This window comes from Cynoglossus semilaevis, chromosome 1, assembly GCF_000523025.1.
Source record: "Cynoglossus semilaevis isolate Cse_v1.0 chromosome 1, Cse_v1.0, whole genome shotgun sequence".
Taxonomy (NCBI): domain Eukaryota; kingdom Metazoa; phylum Chordata; class Actinopteri; order Pleuronectiformes; family Cynoglossidae; genus Cynoglossus; species Cynoglossus semilaevis.
The window spans coordinates 29,134,000-29,155,492 of record NC_024307.1 but is presented as its reverse complement, the minus strand read 5'-3'; the positions used below and the strand labels follow the sequence as shown (position 1 = coordinate 29,155,492).

At 36.4% G+C, this 21,493-nt stretch overlaps 1 protein-coding gene across 8 annotated transcripts in view; it reads left to right on the top strand.

Annotated features, from left to right (window-relative positions):
• Window positions 1–1,013: 1,013 nt before the first annotated feature.
• The window catches only part of elavl2 (ELAV like neuron-specific RNA binding protein 2), a 33,322-nt gene continuing 12,842 nt past the window's right edge, over window positions 1,014–21,493 (top strand). Inside the window, exons 1-4 of one of the 8 annotated variants that reach the window (XM_008326921.3) lie at window positions 3,823–4,772; window positions 15,409–15,453; window positions 18,621–18,711; window positions 19,599–19,842. In XM_008326921.3, coding sequence (XP_008325143.1) covers window positions 18,640–18,711; window positions 19,599–19,842 — 316 coding nt within the window. In that variant the 5' untranslated portion in view covers window positions 3,823–4,772; window positions 15,409–15,453; window positions 18,621–18,639. Of the gene's footprint in view, window positions 1,609–3,822; window positions 4,773–7,047; window positions 7,326–15,408; window positions 15,454–18,620; window positions 18,712–19,598; window positions 19,843–21,493 lie in introns of those variants that run through there. The other 7 variants (XM_025059565.1, XM_008326907.3, XM_025059559.1 and 4 more) reach the window with 7 other exon arrangements.

Below are 21,493 nucleotides of genomic sequence, written 5' to 3'. Positions count from 1 at the left end.
TGACTTTTAATTTAATAATTTAATTTAATTATGATTTTATCTAATTTCGGTTCTGGTTTTAAGTCATTTTCTTAGTTATTAGTTTTTATCTTCTTATTTTTATTTATTTGTTTTATTTTATCTGTGTTATTGTTTTGGGGGAAAAATAGCATTCCTTGTAGAGTGCAGACCAACTTTGTGTTTGTTTGTATTTACAGAATATTTACAAACAGTTTGTATCATCTGAAGGGTGGATAGTCTCTGAGCCGATACCTGAAAAACACTGGAAGCTGAATCACTCTGTGGTTTTATTTAGAAAAAAATGTGGTAAAACTAAAATTGAATTCCCCCCACTGGGGCACTCACAATTCTCAACTCAACAGTACATGTTCAAACAATCGTTCTTATTCCAAAATTCTCTCTCTCTGACTTAGCAGTTTTTTTCTATGTAAATTTATGTTTTGTGAATTTTAATGTGCCCGCTCGGAGAATTCCAGACAATAAATCAGTGAATAATGAAGAAACTGAAAATGAATACACAGGTCCCTATAAGGTGTCCTATGAATAAATTTGACCTGAGGAGTCACTTTGACAAACTAGGCTTTATGGGTGATTCAAACAACAAATGTTTTTTACTGTGACAGAATTTTTTGTTTACCTGATATCTGCTGAAAGTGTGAGAACCAAGGTCTGAACTTTATGTTAAAATTGATAGTTATGTGATCTCTGGTAGGATGATAGATAATAGTGTTTTTTTTATTATTATTATTATCATTATTCCCAGTATGTTGGCTCAAAACATGCAAGTCTCGACTCTGAAATGAGCCAAGTCTGTTAACATTTCCATTTTTATTCTATTTAGATGACACACTACCAAGTCTTGTAATCATCATAAATCACCACAACATGGTTATTATGTAAATTATCCAAACTCACTAAGTATTTAAGTTGCTATCACTTTAAGGCCACGCCCCTCAGATAGGGGGTGTGCTCAGTGAAATGTTTGCCACACTAGAATGCTGCAGGTGAAACTCAGACCAGAAAGATAAGTTGTTTTTTTCTCAAAATGTTGGGGTTAAACCTGTTTGTGCCTCCTCTTACTTAGAAGCAGCCATAGCAATCAGGAATTCACCTTAAAAACTTTTAACTTCAGGAGTAAAAGATAAATGATCTTTGTTTAATCTTGTGTCTGGTGGGTGGAGTTGCAGTGTGCTAACTATGCTAATGCTATTCCACAGGAAGAGGAAGTAACAGCAGCAGAGGGAGGAGTTATCATGAGGGGATTGTTTGTTCCACCATCCAACTAGCTGAGCATCTGCAGCAATACATTATAATTCACCTTCTGTCTGATTCACATCTGCAGTGTTTGATCAAACACCTAATGACTAAAATAAGTTATCGTCCTACAACTCATCTCACATTGGACCAAGCAGACTTGTTCCAAATATCAAACAAACAAAAGGGTTAAACATCACAGGCACCTTGCTCTGCATTGTCTTTCTTGTCTTTTTACCAAAAAAAAAAAAAAGTTCTCTTTCTCAGTCCTTTTTGGGTGTGGTGTGGCCTGACAAAAGCATGCTGTGTGGGCCCAACAGGATGACGGTGAAAGACCAAAGCTCCAGGAGACTGGTAAGATTTTCTAATGATTGTTTCCTTGGCTGCAACACAGTGAACTCTCCAGAGTAGCATAATATCTAATGCAGCAGTACAACCCCAGGCCTTAAGTATTGACTGTTGGCCTGTGATCTCGTCTTGGTGTGCTACACATTGCATATGTCAAGCCAGGAGAATTTTTGAGATGACAACAAAACTAGGCCTGCAGCCACCGAATTAGATGCTGATTCCCCATGTCTGTGTACTTCCTGTTGGCAAAAAAGTCAGACAAAAAAAGTGTGATTAATCATCAAATTCCTAAATTTCCCGATGGGAACTCCTGAAGGATTAATAAAGTGTTACCTATCTATCTAAGTACTATGCTAGCTGATGGTTTTTAAAAATGTATTTGTATACAGTCAAATGATTTTTGTAATGCATGTATAGAGGTAAACACAACAACACTTGAATATTTGTAATGTCAGTTGTATTCCAGGCTGAAACCAAGTTGTTTGTCATAAACAAGGTTTCAAGCTTAGCTGAAATTTAGACCTTCAATTAATTATTGCATATTACTGACACTAATACTTTCTAACTGTGTAAATGTGAAGCATATGCTGTTAATCCTGCAGTTGTTCTTTTTTGTACTACAGTCATGTGGCATTTCCATTTTTTGTGCCAGTGGCAAAAAATGGCAGTAGTCTTTTTTCCCCCCAAAATATTTTTGAGGGTTTTTTTTTTTGTTTGTTTGTTTCCAGCTTCTTCTTCTTTTTTTTTAATTTTAAGGATCTGAAAGTTCCTTCATTATATTGCCCTATATTTTTTTGGCATCTTCCTAAATATTTTTAATCTTCTCTACTGTAGTTGATGGTCTTGTAGAAGTAAAAGTAATAAAACTCAATTTAAGAACCAGCTAATTAAAACATGGACAGATGAGAGATGTCTGGGTAACAGTGTAAGTTGACAGATATTTTTCCAGCACTCTTTAATTTAATTTAATTAAAATATCTACCTGCAGCAAACCAGAATATCGGAATGCTTCTGTTGTTTACTTTCAAGATGACATTAATTTGTACTATACTATGTGTATACAAGTATAAATGTTATATTTTGCGCATAATTGCTCTTAATTATGATAACAAAGATGTTAAGTTATTGTTTCTATTGTAAAGCTGTCCATACAAATATTTAATTTTTTAAATTTAAGTAATACATTTTCTAATCAATGTATTTACCTTTGACCCTAAAAGCATACTTCTGGTCTGCAGTTTGAATGTTAATTATATAGTTATATAAATTATATTATACTTTTTTTTACTATATACACTTTTACTATAAGTTAAACAAATAGTAAAAGGGTATATAAATATATTATGCGTGTGACTTGCTATATTTTTAATCATAATCAATCCAAACCCTTTTTATATCTAGGAATTGTGACCTTTTTTTGTTGTTGTTGTTGTTTGTCATTTGATATAATATTGAATAAAAAGGCGTATGTCAGATTTCTCAACATTTCTCTCCCAATTTTATTTGACGATATGCTTTATATTTCAGTATCCCCCTGTCAGTGAGTGAATAGTGTCAGGCCTGTGGCATATACTGTACAGGTGAGAAGATGTGAGGAAATGTCAAACGCCTTATCGTTTTCCTGACAGCTAGTCTAATTTAATAGATGGCATGAATTCATATTAATGTATGACACTGGCTTGAGTTTGTTGACACATCTCATATAGCACTGGGTTTTTTTTAACACCTATTTTAAAAGTGTTTGCCAGCTCTGCTCAAACACTTTTGTTTCATGGACATTGATCTCCCTTCTCGCTTATATCAGTAAGAGCCTAACTGTTGCTCCACCCTCTGGAGGTGGACAGCACACGTGTATTGACTCAGTCTGCTCCTTCTGTTGGTTTACAGTCTTCCCTGTGGTCTGGATGCTGTAAAATAACTGCGCGTAAAGAAGAAAACAAAACAGTCCCTGCTGTCCAAACTGTATCTCAGGGCTTCCGAATAAACGCCCACCTTTGTTTCCAGCCTGCAGGTCGAGTGCTTTGAGCTGACCATTCACTGTCTGTGTCTGTAAAGCAGACGATGTTGTAGGCAGAAAGCTGCTCTAATACTGTACTGTGCTGCGCTGTCCGTGGTGCTGGAAGCTGCTCTTAGAAGACCATGTGCTTTTAGTGCAACAAAAGCGAGAACGCTGATTTCTGCGACGTTTGTAATGACATTATGTTGTGTATGTATGTTGGAATATAAAGCAGGGAAATGGCGCATGCGGAGGTTTGGAGACGGTGTTAGTGGAAAAACACGACACGGTTTATGACCAGAACGCCGTGTCGGAGCTGTGATTTTGTCTAATGGCACAGCAGTAGCAGAGCATCTAGTCACTAAGCAGCACTTCAAGCATACATTACTTAACGAGGTCAGTCAAAGACAAGGTTCAAAGAAAACACATTTGTGTTGAAAAACGATCAGGAGAGGAGGGAATGATATTCAAATAGACCCGAGCTGGGGTGATATTCCCGTGTGTCTCTGCTTTAGAGAGGAAACATCTTGACTTCAAATGCCATCTTTAGGGGAAATGCTCGATGGCTTGAGTGACTGGGGGGAGGACGAATGGCATCTTGTGGCTCGGTCTGACAGTGGAGACCGACAAGGAGCCAATAGTGTTGAAGAGCCTGTTCGTGCATAAGCGGTGGATGATGCTCCTCTAGGTATACTTCCGCGTCCAATGTGCGTTGGTGTGTAGGTTGAATGGATGAAACGGGGGAGAGCGGAGAGGTATAGGCGCGCTGTGATACGGCTCTATATAATCCACCGGCAGGACTATCTTCCTTTTAAAGGCAACCTCCTCCTCGCTTTGGTTTCCACTCAGTGATGTCGCGTATTTGTGTGGCGCACCTGTAAAGAGCGAGACAGGCAGAAGCCGGCTTTTTTTTAGTTATTTGATTCCTTTTCTTTCTTCTGTTCCTTTTTACCCCTTATGTTTTCCATGCACCTGCTGAAAGGAAGTCATTTGTGTGTTTTGATTTAATAAATATTTCGTTTTATCTCATTTTACCTTGTTTGTGTTGGCTTTTTATGTTCCCAAGTTTGAACTAAAGAGAGCGGAATTTCATCATTTCACACGCTATTGGCCAGGTGTTTGATTCAGAGATTGTTTGCCCAAAGGACGTCCATAACTTTCATTAATAGAAACGGTAAGATGTTTTTTTCCACTAATGTCTCAGAACATTTTTACAGCGTGTTTTCTTCACCCTGTGTCAGATGATGCATTCATTGTATGGTCTCTGGAGGTGTTTTATTGCATGTGAACGCCACAGGAAAGTCACCGTGCTGCATTAATGTTTCCATTGACGGCTGAGCGGCGGTGCCTTTGACTTCTAATGCACTCAAACGATAATAATAAGTGTAGGCTGCGCACATGTGAACATATCCAAATCTCCCTAGGTCTGAGACGTGTAATGACGCCTTTATTGTTCCAGTGTGTGGAGATACAGTCCTTGGTAGAGCACTGAAACGTGGGAGTCCACATTGTAGCTTGTGGCTCAAAAAACTGTACCTATTGAATAAAAACAGCCAAATGGAAGTATAGGACTAGTGACAATGTTTAGTATATGTTTCTTAGGGATTATCATTAAAAAATGGCCACAAGATGTGAATTAGATTACATGTGTTTCTTCTGTAAATCAAGACTCCTTCATAAAACTTGGACTTTATCAGGGATGCAAATATAGGAACAAAAAAACAAAACGTTTATCATTTGTGACGACTTTTCTGACTTACTGTAAGGCTGTAGTGTCCCATCAGTAGGAATAGGACTATAGGTACCATAAAAATGGTAAGCGGGTGCTGCTTGATATTCAGGTCTGCTGTCATAGACATATTTGTGTGTTATTTATGAGTTTTAAGGAAGGACAAAATTACACACGGGAGTGTTCTAAAAACATTAGTAAAATAATGCTACAGAGATCTCACCTATTCAGAGAGTGTGGTTTTGTCTTTTCATGTCACTATTGTGTAAACATTTTTCCCTGCAATAATTCATTGTCGCTAGTTTCCTAAATTAAATTTGTGATGCATGCAAAGATGGATTCAAAGTGGTTGGATGGAGTAAAAGTGGTGGGTCAGACTACTCTCCAACATTTGCTTTCTAGTGGCACCTAAATTCTCAAGTGTAGGTGTGTGTAAAGTTCGGTCTGGGTGACAAATTTGGCCCGTGACAAATAATAATACTATCCAAATATTATTGTTTTTTTTTTTTGTTTTTGTTTCACGTACAGTAAGCGCTAGCTCTGGCATTGTCTCTTAATTTTCACCAATGATGCATTGTGGATGTTTTAGTAAGATACCCGGTTTTCTTAATTCTACATTAGGTCTGGGGACAGATATAATGCTTGTAATGCATTTGAAGCTAAACTGTAAGTGCCTAACATAACACAGGACACTTATGTAAAGCCTAGCTGGTTATTGAATAGGAGACATTTTATAATAATTTATTTGCTTAAAAGTGTGTACTATTTATGCCATGTGAGTACAACAGAAAAAAATATGTATTAGGCCAAATTTAAATACCCCTTTTGTGGTATGGTAGGCAGTGTTTTAGTGACTCTTAATTACACAAGGGATTCTTTTTTAAGCCTAAATGGAGTGAACGCAAGAAAGTAACTTTATTCAGTAAAGGGATCATAATGGGGAATCAACTTGTATTTGGTAGTGTTAGTGTTAGACTTAATGACACAGAAAAAGCAGGTGCATATTCTTGTCAGATGGCCAGTTGTTACCTCTTTAAAATATAATGTTTTAAATCTTAGGTCCCTAACTTAACGCGTCATATTTATGGTAAATTGAAGTACAGCATGTACCAGCCATTGGTTATGGCTCCCTGGTCTAAGCTCTTTTAAAAATAGTTGAAAGTCGTTGTGAGCGTGCGTGAAAAGGGACGAAGCCTTGGCAGCACATTAAAGTCAAAATTTTACTGAATATGTCTGTTGTTCCTGTAATTTGTTTTATTACAGGTCACAGCTAATTTATATAGAGCAAGTGTCAAAAAGACAGACTTGGAACAGATTCACTTGACCTCAGGTTAGAAATGTCTAATGCTTATGGCCCACCAGGATGATAATTTATAACTATTAAACCATCCAATTCGTGTTGAATACCTTTATTGATGTACTGTATAGTGCACAGCTCCCGTACTACTGCACATTAGTGCACATTAGTGATTTTTTTTAAACATTGTATGGTGTATATCTATGCAAAGTCCACCATTAAGGCATGTTTTGCTGTAAAGAGTGCAAATGACTGTATGGAGAGTTATTTATAAACCAAAATGGTAATTTAACAGAACTGGTAAAATCATACCAAGCCAAAGTTTAAATTCCCCTCTTTAGGAATAAATAGATAATTGATTGCCCTTTTGATGGCCTTTTTCATGATTCTCGAATCTTTTAATTTTAAAATGCAACGTAATTGTGTTGCATTCTAAATTAAAAACGTTAACATGTAACGTGACGTTTTTACCGTTTAATTTTTTTTAACAAAAGGCTACACCTGCAGTAAATGACGGAGTTAATATTGTATTTCCGGAATGTGACGTAGACATCTCTGATTGGCCGAGGCTCTGATTAGTTTACTTAGTGTGGCCGCGTTACCACCTCCGCCTCTTACTCGACCAAACTTTTGAGGGCGAAGTTAGATTTCTGCAGATATCACGTTAATAAAAATCCGCGGCGGCAATTCAACAGTTCAAGGTAAGGGAAGATTGTGTAAAATTTTGAGACATTTCAACTGCGGCGAAAATGTGCCGCACCTAATTAGAGTTGTTGGAGATACTGGTTGGAAAGACGTTCGGAATGGGAATTAGCTTACTAGGCATCCCCTCTGCTGTTTACGTATTGCTTGCATGAAATATTCGTTTTACTTGTTAAAATTTGTTTGGTGTTTTAATTGATTTAAAAAGCAAGCGCAATAAATTTGTGTTTACTGTTGAACGAAGCCTCAATAAAATAAAGCATTTTACTTGACTCAATGCTTAACACGTGTTTGAGGCAATACCGTCGTATAACAGAAAACGCGTACCTTAAAATACCAAATTCTGTCAGAGTGCAATAAATACCATGCCATGATACAAACGTTGTAGAAATGTCTTGTAACGAGAGCTCAATAGCGGTCGTTGCTGCAGTCAAGAGCAGCAGGTGCAGCCCATTAACCAATTAAACCAGTACGCTTCACTTCAGCTGCTCCTTCCACATCACGATTAACTACAAGCTCAGTTTAAATCTGTTTCTGAACATGCGCAGATAAAATCATACTTGCAGCAAAGTGTAGATTTATTTTTGACTTTTTGTCTAACTTCTTTGAAGTTTGACAGAAAATGTTTTAACTTTCCTCTGACTATTGATTTATTTTACAGTCTGGTGACTAATGATACACTGTAATCAGTTTTACACAAAGTGTAAAAACAAGTATTACAGTAGTAGAAATTAAACTTTGTGGTTTCTTTAAAAAAGAAAGAGAAGAAAAGTTATATTACTACCACCATTTACGGCCAATTTATACTGTTCAGCTAACCTATTGTAACCCATTTGTAACCAAGGCTAATCACGGTAAGATATAGGACAATACAGGAAAAATTACTCATTTGTCAGACATATTGTTTTCATAGCTCAGAAAATTACAGAAGTTGCCATTGAATGCATATGTATTTTACATTGTTTTTCATTTTGGTGTATGCTACCTTAAGATTTAGGATGATGTACAATGCATGGTAAAAAAACAATGGTTCAGTGGTTAAATAGATCTCATAGTTTGGTTTTTATTTTTTGTACTCAGCATAAAAATACAAGTTATGTATATTTATTGAGAAATGAAAGAATAAAATGAAATTAGTAATAAAAAAATCCTGCATAAATAAAATGACCATTACAATGTAGTGCTGTAATGTGTGGTATGTGGAACTTTGTGTTAAAGGTTTAAAACGAATATTATACCTGTAATGGTCTACAGACCCGTTACAAGTATAATCATGGAAATAAGTGGACATTTATTACATTTATTACAATTTTATTTATATAAATTAGGGATGCACCGAAATTAAAATTGTTGGCCGAAAATGAGGAAACCAAGGCCAAAACACCAAAAGAAATTATGCCAATTAGTACCATTGTTACTGGCCTGCTGAAAAATTGTAAGATTAATGTAAATATGAAAATGGTCTCTCATTAAAACACAAAGTGCATTTAAGTCAATTGCTGAATCATTTCTCGTGCACGCTGCTTTATTCCCTCATCCAAGTAATGATCTTTATAACGCGGATCAAGTACAGTTACGACGAAGTGCAGAGTAGCCGAATAGATCTCAGTGAAACATTTGCTGATAGACTCTATAAGCGTACTTTTCATTGTTTTCACTCTGTTGTTCGTCTCAATGTCTTTTCTTAGAAGACACTTTAGTACTGCGTTTAAAGGAATAACATCTGCTACAGATGCATCAGAAAAAAAACGATTTCTTTAGTTAGCTCAAACGGGGCAAAAAGAGTCATAACTTCCTGTTTCGGCCGTTTATTTTGGTGTTTAAAGTCTTTCGGTGGTCAAATATTAAGTGCATCCCTAATATAATATCAATGAAATCAAATTCTAAACAATTGGCTGATCCACTTTGTTGTTGTCAATCAAATCGTTGGCACTATTGGTTGCTGCACTTTGCTCAGTGTTGGCCACTTCAGCTTACTGGTTTCTGACCTACATTTGGCAAGCATTCTCTCTTGGTAAGTCATTAGAAGATTACATATCCAGCCAGCCAGCAGCTAAAAGCCCGAGCAATTAGTCTACCAGAATAATGCCAAAAAACCTAGGGCATCTCTGTTCCTGTCGGTATTTGGGAACAGCCTAGCCAAAGGGAAAGCCATTATTAAAGGCAATTTATAGGTGTCATCTGTATATCACCCTTTTGTCTATCAATGAAGTGTAATATATGTGCTTTGTAATCAAATAGTCCTGTAGTGTTTGGAGTTGATTATTTCAACAGTGTTCAGATTCAGAATGAAGTAGATCGTGGTGCTATGTTCAGAGAGTTTATAACGCGCTCCTATTTCTATTAATAAATCTGCTGCTTTTAGGTGTTTTTTTTTTTTTGGTTTTTTTTTTTCAGAGCATCCCTGCAACATCCACAACTGCAGCAGTGTTCTGTGCTCCTCAGAGGGACAAGAGATAAGAGCAGTTGTCTCTATGTATAATTGAGCCCCCACGTTTGCCTTTCTAAATAAAGGCTGCTGAAAGAGTGACTAAAATGCCCTGTGAGCACACATCCAAAGGCCACATCGCTGTGCATAGATATACTGTACACGCTGCTGTCAGAACTGGGTTAGTGTCCAGTGGGTGGCTGTGAACAAGGAAAAACACGCACACAGTAGTGACTCCTTTGTCCTTCTTAAATGGCCACCTCTACATTTTTTCCCTGGACTTCTTCTGTACCTCCTTTCCCTGTATGTGGTCTGGTCTCTGCTCTGTGGGTGGTGCACAGGACTCCTGGTTGGTTTGCTCCTTGTTCTCTGTTGGCCATGGTGTGGCCCTATCGTTGCATGTGTGGTTCGACACCAGAGGCCAGTGTTGCTGCGTCCTTCAACGCTGTTGCTGCGTTGAGGAGGCCAGACAAGATCATAGGTGTGGCATGATAAATGTTAACTGTAGTCTGTGTCGTTTTGAAGGCTTTGTCTGTTTCTGTGTAGGTTGAACGCACTGAGGAGTGCAGTACAGACAGAATTTCTACTGTTGTACCAAAGTAGTATGTACCTTGCACTGGAATGCATACAAAGTCATTTGTTATTTTATATTAAATACAGTTTTAAGTCTCGAGCAAATATAATATAATAATATAAATTCATTTGTCATTAAATATCATTTTAGTTTGTGGAGTACAATGGGGAAAAAATGACAATGTCTTGAATTCAGTGCTAAATGTATACTAACCGATTGTCTTGTGTTTCAAGCAATTGTCTGAGTAATATTTAAACTTATGTGGTGCCATATGTTAAATGCGTAAATGTAAATTAAGTATTTTACTAAATTCTGTATTTTGCAATTGTATACTAATTGTCTACAGTGGTCTTTTGGAATTATATACTTCATAGTCTACATTTGTAAGTATATTTTAAAACAATTTTACTGCAAATATTGAATACTACTAATCCCTGTACCCCCTTAAGTTAATATATTAACTTTTTGCCAATGTTCAGATCATGATGCATTATGAATGATACAAGAAGGATGATTATAAGTTGGTCTTTACCAATGTTTTTAATTATATTAAAGAACCGGTCTCATAGCCTGCAGCATTTTAAAAGAAATGTGGAGTGAATGAGGTCTTCATGACAACATTTCTGCATCCCCCTACTTACCCAGCCCCCAAGTACTTATGCTGAGAGATTTTGCACTACTTTGGAGGCAGGCTGCCAAAGTATGGCTTTGAATTGCGTCACTTTTTTAGTATTATTCTGACATGCTCGAGGAAGCTCTATCCAGCTCTCAACTTGCTCAACTGTAGCTCTGCACCTCCAGGACAAACTCATCTGTGACATTTTTTTGCTGGCTTGGGAGTAAGAATGAGCAAAGATATAAATGGCTTCACAGAGGTTTAAGTGCAAGGATCCAGAAGGACGAGGAACCCGAGTGGTTTTGCCATTGTGTTCTTTTGCCTTGCTTTGTGTAAAACTAATAAAGGAATTTAACCAATACAAAACACACTAATTGTTCAAATCTGAAGCAGTGCCATATTATGGAATTTTTCTTCCCTTTTTCTTCAACCAAAGGATGCATTTTTTTTCTGCCATCCTTCCCTAGTAAATTAGCAGCTTTCCTCCTCCTCTCAAAAAATGCTGAAAGTGAAACTACTCTTTGTCTTTAGAGTGCAATGCATCGCTGTAGTGTGTGCCACTGCATCCATCCATCTATCATCTATCTGTCTGTCTGTCTATCTGTCTGTCTATCTACCTATCTCTTTCTGTTCTATGTTTTTGTGAGTTTTTGGAGTAGAATTTTCACATGTTGGTAGATACTTTCAACTTGTGCGTTTTCAAGGACACGTCGTGCATGTCAGTGTGGGCACTCTGGAGTTCTTTGCTCTACAAACTCTACAGCTTGTAATGCATACCTGGTCAATTGAAGGAGGAGCTTGAAGATGTTCAAAAATGCACGTCTTCTTATTTTTTTAGCACTGTGTCACACAGATGCTACTTATTGATGAAACTTTGGGTTTGAGTTACACAAACCTTAGTGTCTCATACTGTAGGTGTTTTTATTTATTTATTCTGGACCATTTTATCATGATTCAGACGTGGTTTAAAATCTATAGAAACACAGAGATAGATAGATAATTAGATTTTTAGGTGATTATGTCTAGGCAACATATTATACAGTCCTTTGTACATGTCAGAAAAAATATGAGGGACCAAATCATAAGTTATTTGAAATAAAAACTAAAATGCTTTACAAAAAAACCCAAACTTTAATATCCCTTAGCTTTGATCAGGATGCTCTTTAAACTGGCATTTATCAGCCAAGGAAGCTTAAGGAAAAAAAAAACGTATTAAATTTCAGACTGTTACTGACACCATATCAATGCATTGACAGCTGTACTTTTGTCAAGAGTTTGCACAGCAGAGAAATCTTGCTTCCAAACTCCCACTCGGTTACATTTCCATGTAATTAACCAGCACAATTAGAAGGCTGCTAAAACGGTGCCAGTGCCACCAGCTTCAGAGTGAAGGACATGGCTGAAGCATTGTACAATATAAACTGCACTGTAAGTGGAATTCTTATGTACGTAAAGTGTAGTGTTCGTGTTTAAGTCAAGATCAAGTAACTGATTTTTTTTGTAGTGCCAATGGATGTGTATATGTTTGTATACGCTCCCTCTTGCTCTCTCGCTCGCTCTCTCTCGTTTTGTTTTTATTTGTTTGGGTAATCTGAGTTGTCATTCACTGTTCATAGTTTCAGCAAGTTTAGATTTTTTTTTTTCTCCTTGAGAAATCTGTGTAATCTGAGAGTTTCAATAACTAAACAGGCTACACATTGACTCCTTAAAGAAAATTCTACTCAGTGGGGTAACATTGTAAGAGTGGACTGATTATCTTCAATCATTTAAAAAAGGATCATAAAGGGAAACTATTTATCAGAGACTCTTTTAATGAAAACTTGCAGGCAGGGTATCTAGAGGAAGAGGATGAGCTATGCACTGCATTGCTTGCACTGACATTAGGCAGCTGCCTGCCTGGTTGGTTGGTTGGTTGGTTGCACACAGTGAAAGCTTTGACTGAAATTTGGGATGAGGTATATTGCCAAGCTTTTCTTGCAAGTGTTTTTCAGATTAAATAATTTCTTGTGGCACAGTCTCCAGCAGGACAATGGCCAATGTTTGGGCTTTGTGCTTTAAATAAGAGGTGAAACATGAAAATGAGATTGAAGTAAAGTCAATTTCTTCTTCAACAATATGTTCCCTGTTGGCCTGCTTTTCTCTCTGTTACTAGGCATGTGGAGGAGGCTGCTGGTGGAATTGGTAACTGTTTTTTATGATTTTTGGCATGTGATTTTTTTTTTTTTGGCTGATTATTAAATTCCTGTCTTTGTGTCCTTTTTGTCGTGTTAACAAAACAGCTACAATGTTAAAACTGAATGGCCACTGGCAGCATCATTTTGAAGCTGCTGGATTTGTAACAGGTGGAAAAAGTCTTGTTTTGACCCTGTATAGTTCAACCCCTCAGTTGTGATTGTAGTGTGCTGGGAGTCAGATGTATTAGCTAGTAGTTTGCTTTGGAGTTTAATGGCTGTTATTATTTATTCTAATCTTACCATAGTATTTTAATATACATCTGCGAGGTACTCAGTTTAGTTAAATGTAATTGAAAAAAAACTACAGAAATGTGGCACTAAATTTAAGGGTTTATACAAGAGTGCAACTCAAGTGATTATTTCCTTTCCTGCAGTTGATGCTATAAGCACAGTTGGAATCTCCTGGGCTATTGGATTAATGCACTGAAACCACTATTTAAGCAAACACTTGGCAAAAACTTAAGTTATGGAACACAACTACAGCCAATATTAATAAGTTAATCAGTTTACCACTGATTTAAACTAGCTCTCCCTTCTTTTAGCTCCTGCTGTTTTTTTGGCTTTTTACTGCTTTTCTGTATCCTCAATGTAATGTTATAGCCATAGTTACTGCCAGCTACTGGCTTGTTCATTCTGAATATTTTGGCCACAAAAATGACAGTAACAAATAACAGCAAAAGTTTTTGTTTTTTGTATGAGTGAAATCACTAAATACAATACAAGTCTTGTTTCTTTGGAACATTTTGGTCCACTACCCATTTATTGTCCTATGTTGATGCAGTTTTTCCTTATACTGTTAAGGCAGCTTTGATATTATTGATTCTACTAGGGATGTCACGATTTTCTTGGTATGGTTATTGTCAGAGGATATATCATGGTATTACAATTATCACAATTATTGCTTATTATTAGTGAAGGGCTACAGGACCTCTATTTTTCTGTAGATTTAATCGCACAAAATAATTATATCACTAATTATGTGACCCAATTTTTGTATTTGTATATTTAACTATATTTTTATGTTGGACCAATCATTAATCCCTCAGGGGAATTGTTCAAATTATTTAGGCAATCAATTTTGATCTATTCCAGCTGTTAATGTTTTTTCTTTCAATCTTTCAATTGTTGGTCTAATGTATCTATTGTTTTTGTGTTTTTTTTTTTTTTTTTTTTTTGTTTAAATTACAGTGATATAAAGAAATTAGTAAACAGTCAAGCTCAACGTTTACTTGTTGATTGGGGAAAAGGAGTAAATGCTAAATGTTCACTGACTGGACACTGAGGACAGACTACATATTGTTTTCTTCTACAGGTCACTACACAGAGACAAACTGTTCAACAAAAAAGATTTTAAAAAAAGATCACCGTCACACTGTTTATATACGAATAGTGAATAGGTGAATGCCGTGTAAATTGTTACATTGTGCTGAAAGCCGAACCCGTGTCATATTGTAAACAATTAATTGCAAATGACATGCTAGCATTTAATGTCCTTCCCATTAGGAATACATTTACATAATATAATCAAGTTATTGTGTATTTACCTTTACTATGGGGAACAAAGTCAGTGGCTTGTCCTGCTTGTTTTTGAAACATGTTGGCTGTACTGTGGAACCTCAAGCTACACAATATTTGTTCGCTACGGCTGAACTGGTCAACATCTGAAACTGTTTTCATCGTAGGAAATAAGTAGTGAATAATAATAATGGTAAATAATTTTAATCCATTCCAGGACCCCAGTTTCTTACCCAAGTAAATATCAATTGAACTAAAATATATATTATTTACCTTTTGGTGGCAGGTTTTATGCACGTAGATGGTGGTGGGTGATGGAAAGGGAGGATGGAACTCATTGTTTGTAAGGGTACTCCCTTGAAAGGGGGGCCGTGTATGGCACTTGATGAGCAGTCATTTTTCTACCAAATATTTTTGTTCTTATCTTAGACTTTTCTTCTTTAGCCAAAATATTCCCACACAGCTAATCTGATACACTGTATGAGGGAATAAGTCTTCTGCCATTTTTCCTTCACATGCAAAAACTTGCAAAGACCGAAATAAAGCAACACACGGCATATTTTCTGACGCTATTTTTTTTTTGATGGTATTAAGGAAAATTACAAAGAATGTACTATAGCATTAATACAGCAATTAATTGTAAAATTGAGTAATTGATAAGCGGATGAAAATGGATGAATGGATTGAGTAATTCAACACATTTTTGTTTTCACAGAATAAACAGCAGTCTATTTAAGTTGTATTGCTGCAGTGACAGCTGGTAAGTAATAACTGATTTGAATAACTCATTTTACATGATTCAATTCTCCTGTTGGCATGTTTTATTTTGGCTTATTAGTTTTAACATATCTATGTGGGGGATACGTAGACACTGCAAATCATGTTGAAGTCTGTGAAATGAAATTATGGAGATCTCGACTGAAGGATGAGACCAGTGCAGATATACAGACCTGCAGCACACGGGCCATTACAAACACTGGTGCTGACACAGTATTGTAGGTGACATTATTTGAAGATGTCTAAGTTCTGTATTTTCTATTTAGAGACAAAGGCTAATTAACCTGGATGTCAACATGAATCATTGTGAAGATTCACAATTGCATATTTGCTGATATTATTTGCTAGTTTTCTTGTCAAATTACAAGCCATGCTTTTTGTTTTTAAACATCCCATTTGTTATATTTGTAGGATTAATTTGTCTAAAAAAGTATATCAATCTGTCTGTGTCTCATTCTGGTTTAGCAATTAAGAAAGAGATGCACTGATGATTTTACAATGAGCCAGGGAAAGCACTAACTCATTTATTTAATTTATGTAACAGTAAGGTTAATCATCAGTGGGCCACAGGGAAGTTGTTCTGAGCAAAAAACCCTTATCGAACACTTTGGTGGTTTGAACTTTTGGAACTGTCAAAAATTCACAGTTCACATAACAGTTTTGTTCTAAAGGTATTACTCAGACAGTAAACATCTTTGGAAAATAGATGTCACAAAGATGTCTAAGCTAACCATTTGTTGTTTAAGACAATCGAACAAGAAGTCACTCTTGTAGACGTAATTATAAAAGGAAAGCTGTTGATCCGTCACTGAGGCTGTTTAGAGGAACCTTTCTCTGCACAGTGGCTGCATTAGGACTGCTTTACAGATGGTTTCTAACTCGCAGTGGAGAACACTGGGGTAGGCATATTGTGTGTGACCCAGGAGGCGGTTAATTCAGCTGAGAATGCACTGTTGTGAATTTGTTCTTGCACAGATTCCACTACAGTACCGAGCTCCTCCAACACACCTGACTAAACCAAAGTGCAGTGCAAGGGCTCATGTACGCCCATAAAGTAAAAAATGAATTTTTCTCGAAGTAAATAACATAGAACAAATTCATCAGTTCACAAATTCACAGTGAGTTTGACACCAGAAATTTTTGTGGTGGATTTTTTGTTTGTTTGTTTTCAGCGGTTTTGCATTTTTTATATTACATTTTGTGCAGCATTATTTTATGTGGGGGTCTGTCAGTGCTTTATTTTAAGTAGCTACGTTTAGAATATTCCTGCCTAGATCATCACACATTTACTAGACACCTGAACAGAGTGTTTCCCAGGGTAAGAGAATTAATTTTAAATTGCTGTTATGGTCATATTTGAAAATTATGACTGTTTACTTTGATTGTAAACAATATGAGTGTCAGCAATGTTGACAAAACAGTTTTTTATGTGTTGTTTGTAATCTGTCAGATTGATGGTATTTTGCTAACCCACTGTAACCCAATGTAAAACATAACGTGCTGATTGCTGTTTAATGTTTATCAACAAAAGCCTCTGTTGTTCTGACAAGTTTACTTGGACTAGAATACACACACAGGCACATACGTATACACATTCTTTTAAATACCTCCTGAAAAAAGTGTGGGATGCTCACGACGATGTCTGTTAATTTTCTCAGTATAGGAGCTTGTCTTAACATCTCCATAAGTAACTCTTGTTAAGTACATTGTCATTTTTAGTCAAGAAATCACAGTGGACTGTAACCAGACTCGCTCACAGAACACCCCCAGTTTTTCACACTCTGATAAACCAGGCTGTTTTTTTGTCATTGCCAGGAAGGTTATATTTTTACCACTGTCTCTCTTTGTTTGTTTATATTTTAAGTAAGAATTAGTGACCTGACTGTGAGGAACCTGTTTGTAGATCTGGTTAAATAATCAAAGCTTTTCATTTTCATCCTAAGAAATGCAAGTTCCCTCTTTAAATCTATTTTTTTTTTTTTGCTCAGTTAGCAAAAGTTATTTATGAGGTTAAGTTCTTGTAAGCCTTACTTCAAACAGATTATTTGACCTTGTGCCTACTTACACAAAACAAAATGTATGTCCCTGTGTTACTAGTACTGCCTTTTAGCTGTGTTTGTGTTATGGAAATGATGCAACATAAATATAGGAAATTGTTCTAATCTATTGAACTATTTATTCAATAGTACCGTCAGCTGTGTTTAATCACAGCATCTAACCTGCCTGTTTTGAATATTAGGAAACAATAAGAGAAATGGGTACCAACCTCCATCCTGAGTTACTGTAGCCCCAAGCAGTTAAGTTAAAGGCAGCTAGGCAGCCTTGGTTTACAGACTTGTTACTTTTGCCTTGACAAAGTGGTCTTAAGTTTTCAAGAAAAAATCACATTGTGGCTTTTGGTTTACCCTTGTTGATTCTTGCATAATGGTGGTCGTCTGTAACATTGGTTGATTTAGGTTTGGTTTGTTGGTTAAGCTTTGTTACTGTTTCCTGTGCAGTTTGTTATCAAAAACGCTTGTTTCTTTTATCTGGTAATTTATTTTGAAAATTCAACAGTGAGGCCTGGTTTGTGGTTGTCTTTGTGGTTTTGTTATTAATTAGCCTCTGGCCTGTACTCAGTCACTTTAATCTGATTGCAGTAGTTCATTATAGTAATGTGGGATTGTTCAGCCTAATGAAATACCTGTATTTTTTTTTCTTCTGCTGTTGCCTGCCAGAGTCAACTTAACAAATGCAGCATGTCAGCGAAACATAAGCTTGCTCCTCATTGCTGAATGTGAGTAATGTGAGCCAACCAATTGATTGGTGCCTCACAGTTGCAGTGGACATCTGTGCTGTTTTCCCATACATTTTTATTGTTGTGCCTGATGCTTTAGCCAGAGTTCTCGCTCTACCGACTGACCCCTTTACCCGTCTCTGTTCCACTGTTGGTCCTGCTTCTTAATAAAGATACATGGTGACCTCCTCACTTTGACTCTATCCTGGTTCGAGCCCATCTACATAGATAACTGGTTTGAAAAAAAAAAAAAAAGGAAATTGACAAAACTCCATCACCCCCTGCCCCACCCTCACAATGACATTTCATCACCTGACTGTTACTTTTCATGATGTTGTTCTAACATGAAGTACTCTTTGTGTCCACATTTTCAGACGGGAACTCCAAACTAACATGGCAGTCAGACTGTGCGATGTGGCTTCTCTGCTTAGAAGTGGTTCGTGGGCACCTGAGCCTTGGACTGGGGTCTGTGGGACTTCTTTTTTGACAACATACAGTCTTGGTGCTCAGCCCATACCTATGACGTTAGCTGTTCAGACTTTTTGACGTTAAATCCAAATTAATCACGCTCAATTTGGGATTCAGGCTTTTTTTTTTTCTTTTTATGAGAAGGCTTATTGTATAAATCTCGTACCAAAGTTGTTTTTTTTTTTACTTTATTGGTATGGTCTAAACATGTCAGCCAGCCACAAGGTGATACAACAGAAATGTTAACTGTTTGAGTTGAGAGCCTTGCTCTGTGCACATGGTGATAGTGTTAAAATGATCACTCTTAATACATTAATTTACTTGTTTTAACTGATAAAGGCGCTGCTGTTCAATGCTAGCACACCGTTTTACAGTTCTCGTGGTGCCATATGGGTTGCAAACCAAGGTTTTGTCAGGAATGTAAGTTTTCCTTTGGTTGCCATGTTGGTTGCCTGTCACTATAAATTTAAAACATTAAATAGAAAGGTCCCTATTGAGAGACAATTGTAAAGGCTAATTCTATATGTAGTTCTTATATCAAAGTAGTTTTTTTAAGGTGTGACTTTGAGATTTCAATTATTATTGTTATCTATATGTTCGGACAATTAAAATAGTCTTTTAAAAACTTAAACTAAAACTTTTATGAATCCACTATTCATAGGTTCTTCATAGAATATGTTTAATAACCAATATTCTGTGATTTCAAATGCCTTTATTAGGTTTCAATGATTTGATTTAGATAACAACTACTGGTCAGTATTACCCCAAAAGTGTTAAGTGTGTTAAGAGGTCTGGTCTTTTTGGTTGACTTTGTCTTGCCTGTGGATTTTATTTTATTTATTTATTTTGTTTGGACTGACTGAATTTTCCTTCTGTTTCTTTAGCAGGTAATTGCTGCCATGGAAACACAGCTGTCTAATGGGCCAACTTGCAACAACACAAGCAACGGCCCTTCAACAATGTCAAACAATTGCTCCTCACCTGTTGAGTCAGGAAGCATGGAGGACAGTAAAACTAACTTGATAGTCAACTATCTGCCTCAGAACATGACTCAAGAGGAGTTGAAGAGTTTGTTTGGGAGCATCGGAGAGATTGAGTCCTGTAAGCTAGTCCGAGACAAAATAACAGGTAACGAATTTAAATTTCTGGTTGATTTTGATGAAAGATGGTCTGTGTTTTTCAACACACCTGGATGGAAGTGTAAATCATTATATTGGCACAAAACAGAACTGTTATAATTATGTGGAAATCACTGGTGTCCTGATACGTTTATGGAATTATGAATTTGTTTTGCAAATGCATTAGTCTATACAAGTTGTAATATTAATAAATTACAAATCTACTAAGAAATAAACAAGGTATTGTATGTAGCAGCAAACCTTTAATAATACAGTACAAACACATGCTGATCAAAAAAGCTAATAGATTAAGGTTGCAATATGACATCTCAACAACATATTGGTTCAACATAGCCAGAAATAGACATATCGACAGCAAAGTGTGACTTAAAAAAAGTGATTATGGTCATTATTTATCGATAATTTCACCCACCACCAAGTTGTAATCATTGTTCAATGGAAGTGTGTTTATCATTATAACCTTGGCACAATACTAAACCTTTATGATATGAAAAGTGAATTATTTTCTACTCTCTGCACAAAACTTTAATAATGTGAATGATCAAGGAGGCCTGGCTAAGGGTACTCTGTTCATCAAACCAAGTTGTATGTCTACCGTAATGACAAATGACCTGATATTTGAAAGTCAGCCAGTATGCATCTCAATTGGCCAATTAGCAAAAAAAAAGCTCTGTGTGGCTGATGATAGTGGCTTCCCTGTTTCCGTTTTCCTCTACTGTGGCCAAGCACAAAGTGAAGGGAGTTAGCACCGGAGCTAATGTTAGCTTCAGCCCTGCAGCAGATCACTAAGTCTCCCCTGTGCATTCCAACTACGCTTGGGGTGCCGAAGCAGAAAAGAACTAACGTAACCAGCCGTGTTACAGGCACTGTTTTGGAAAAAAAAAATTATTTAATTAAAAGTGAAAAAATCTTTCTATGTAAATATCCCATGTTACAACATAGACACTTGCGACTTATAGAGAAGTGCAGCCAATATTCAGGTGTGAATATTGGCAGGTGTGCTCAATAGTCTGGAAATTATGGTATATCTTTTGTACTGTGTATGTCACCACATTTGCTGCAAACTAGAATAACTTTTCCAGCTTTAATTTTGCATGCCATTGAGAAAAATGACAGCAAAAGAAGTTGTGCCCTGGTACAGACATAAATCATAGAAGCTGTTACGTAGTTTTCAAATGTTTACAATTTTGCGGAAATGATTATATTTACATGTGCTCTGTTATTTATGTTATGTTTTCATGCAAAGCTGAGGAAAATGTGTGTAATGGCCTGAGCTGAATCGATTGCACTATGTTTTGTTGAGGGATTGAATTTACATGTACAGTATGATATTTAGAATACAAAGCCTTGAGATTATGAATAAATGAACTGCTCATATATAAAAAGTCATTACTCAGAACTGTTGAGAAAATACAATTTATATTCTTTAAATTAGGATTTTTTTTTTAATTTTTTTTAAGCCAACTGTTACCAAGTTGGGGCTGTGGCGTCTTTAGGGTTGGGGGTCTTACTTTTTGGTGTAGTCTCAAATGTTTTGGTTTGCTGTCACATAGTGTAGCAACTTTATAATTTGCATTAGGGCTGCTCAATTATGACAAAAATCCTTATAACAAAACTATGTTATGTTAAAATGTGGGGAT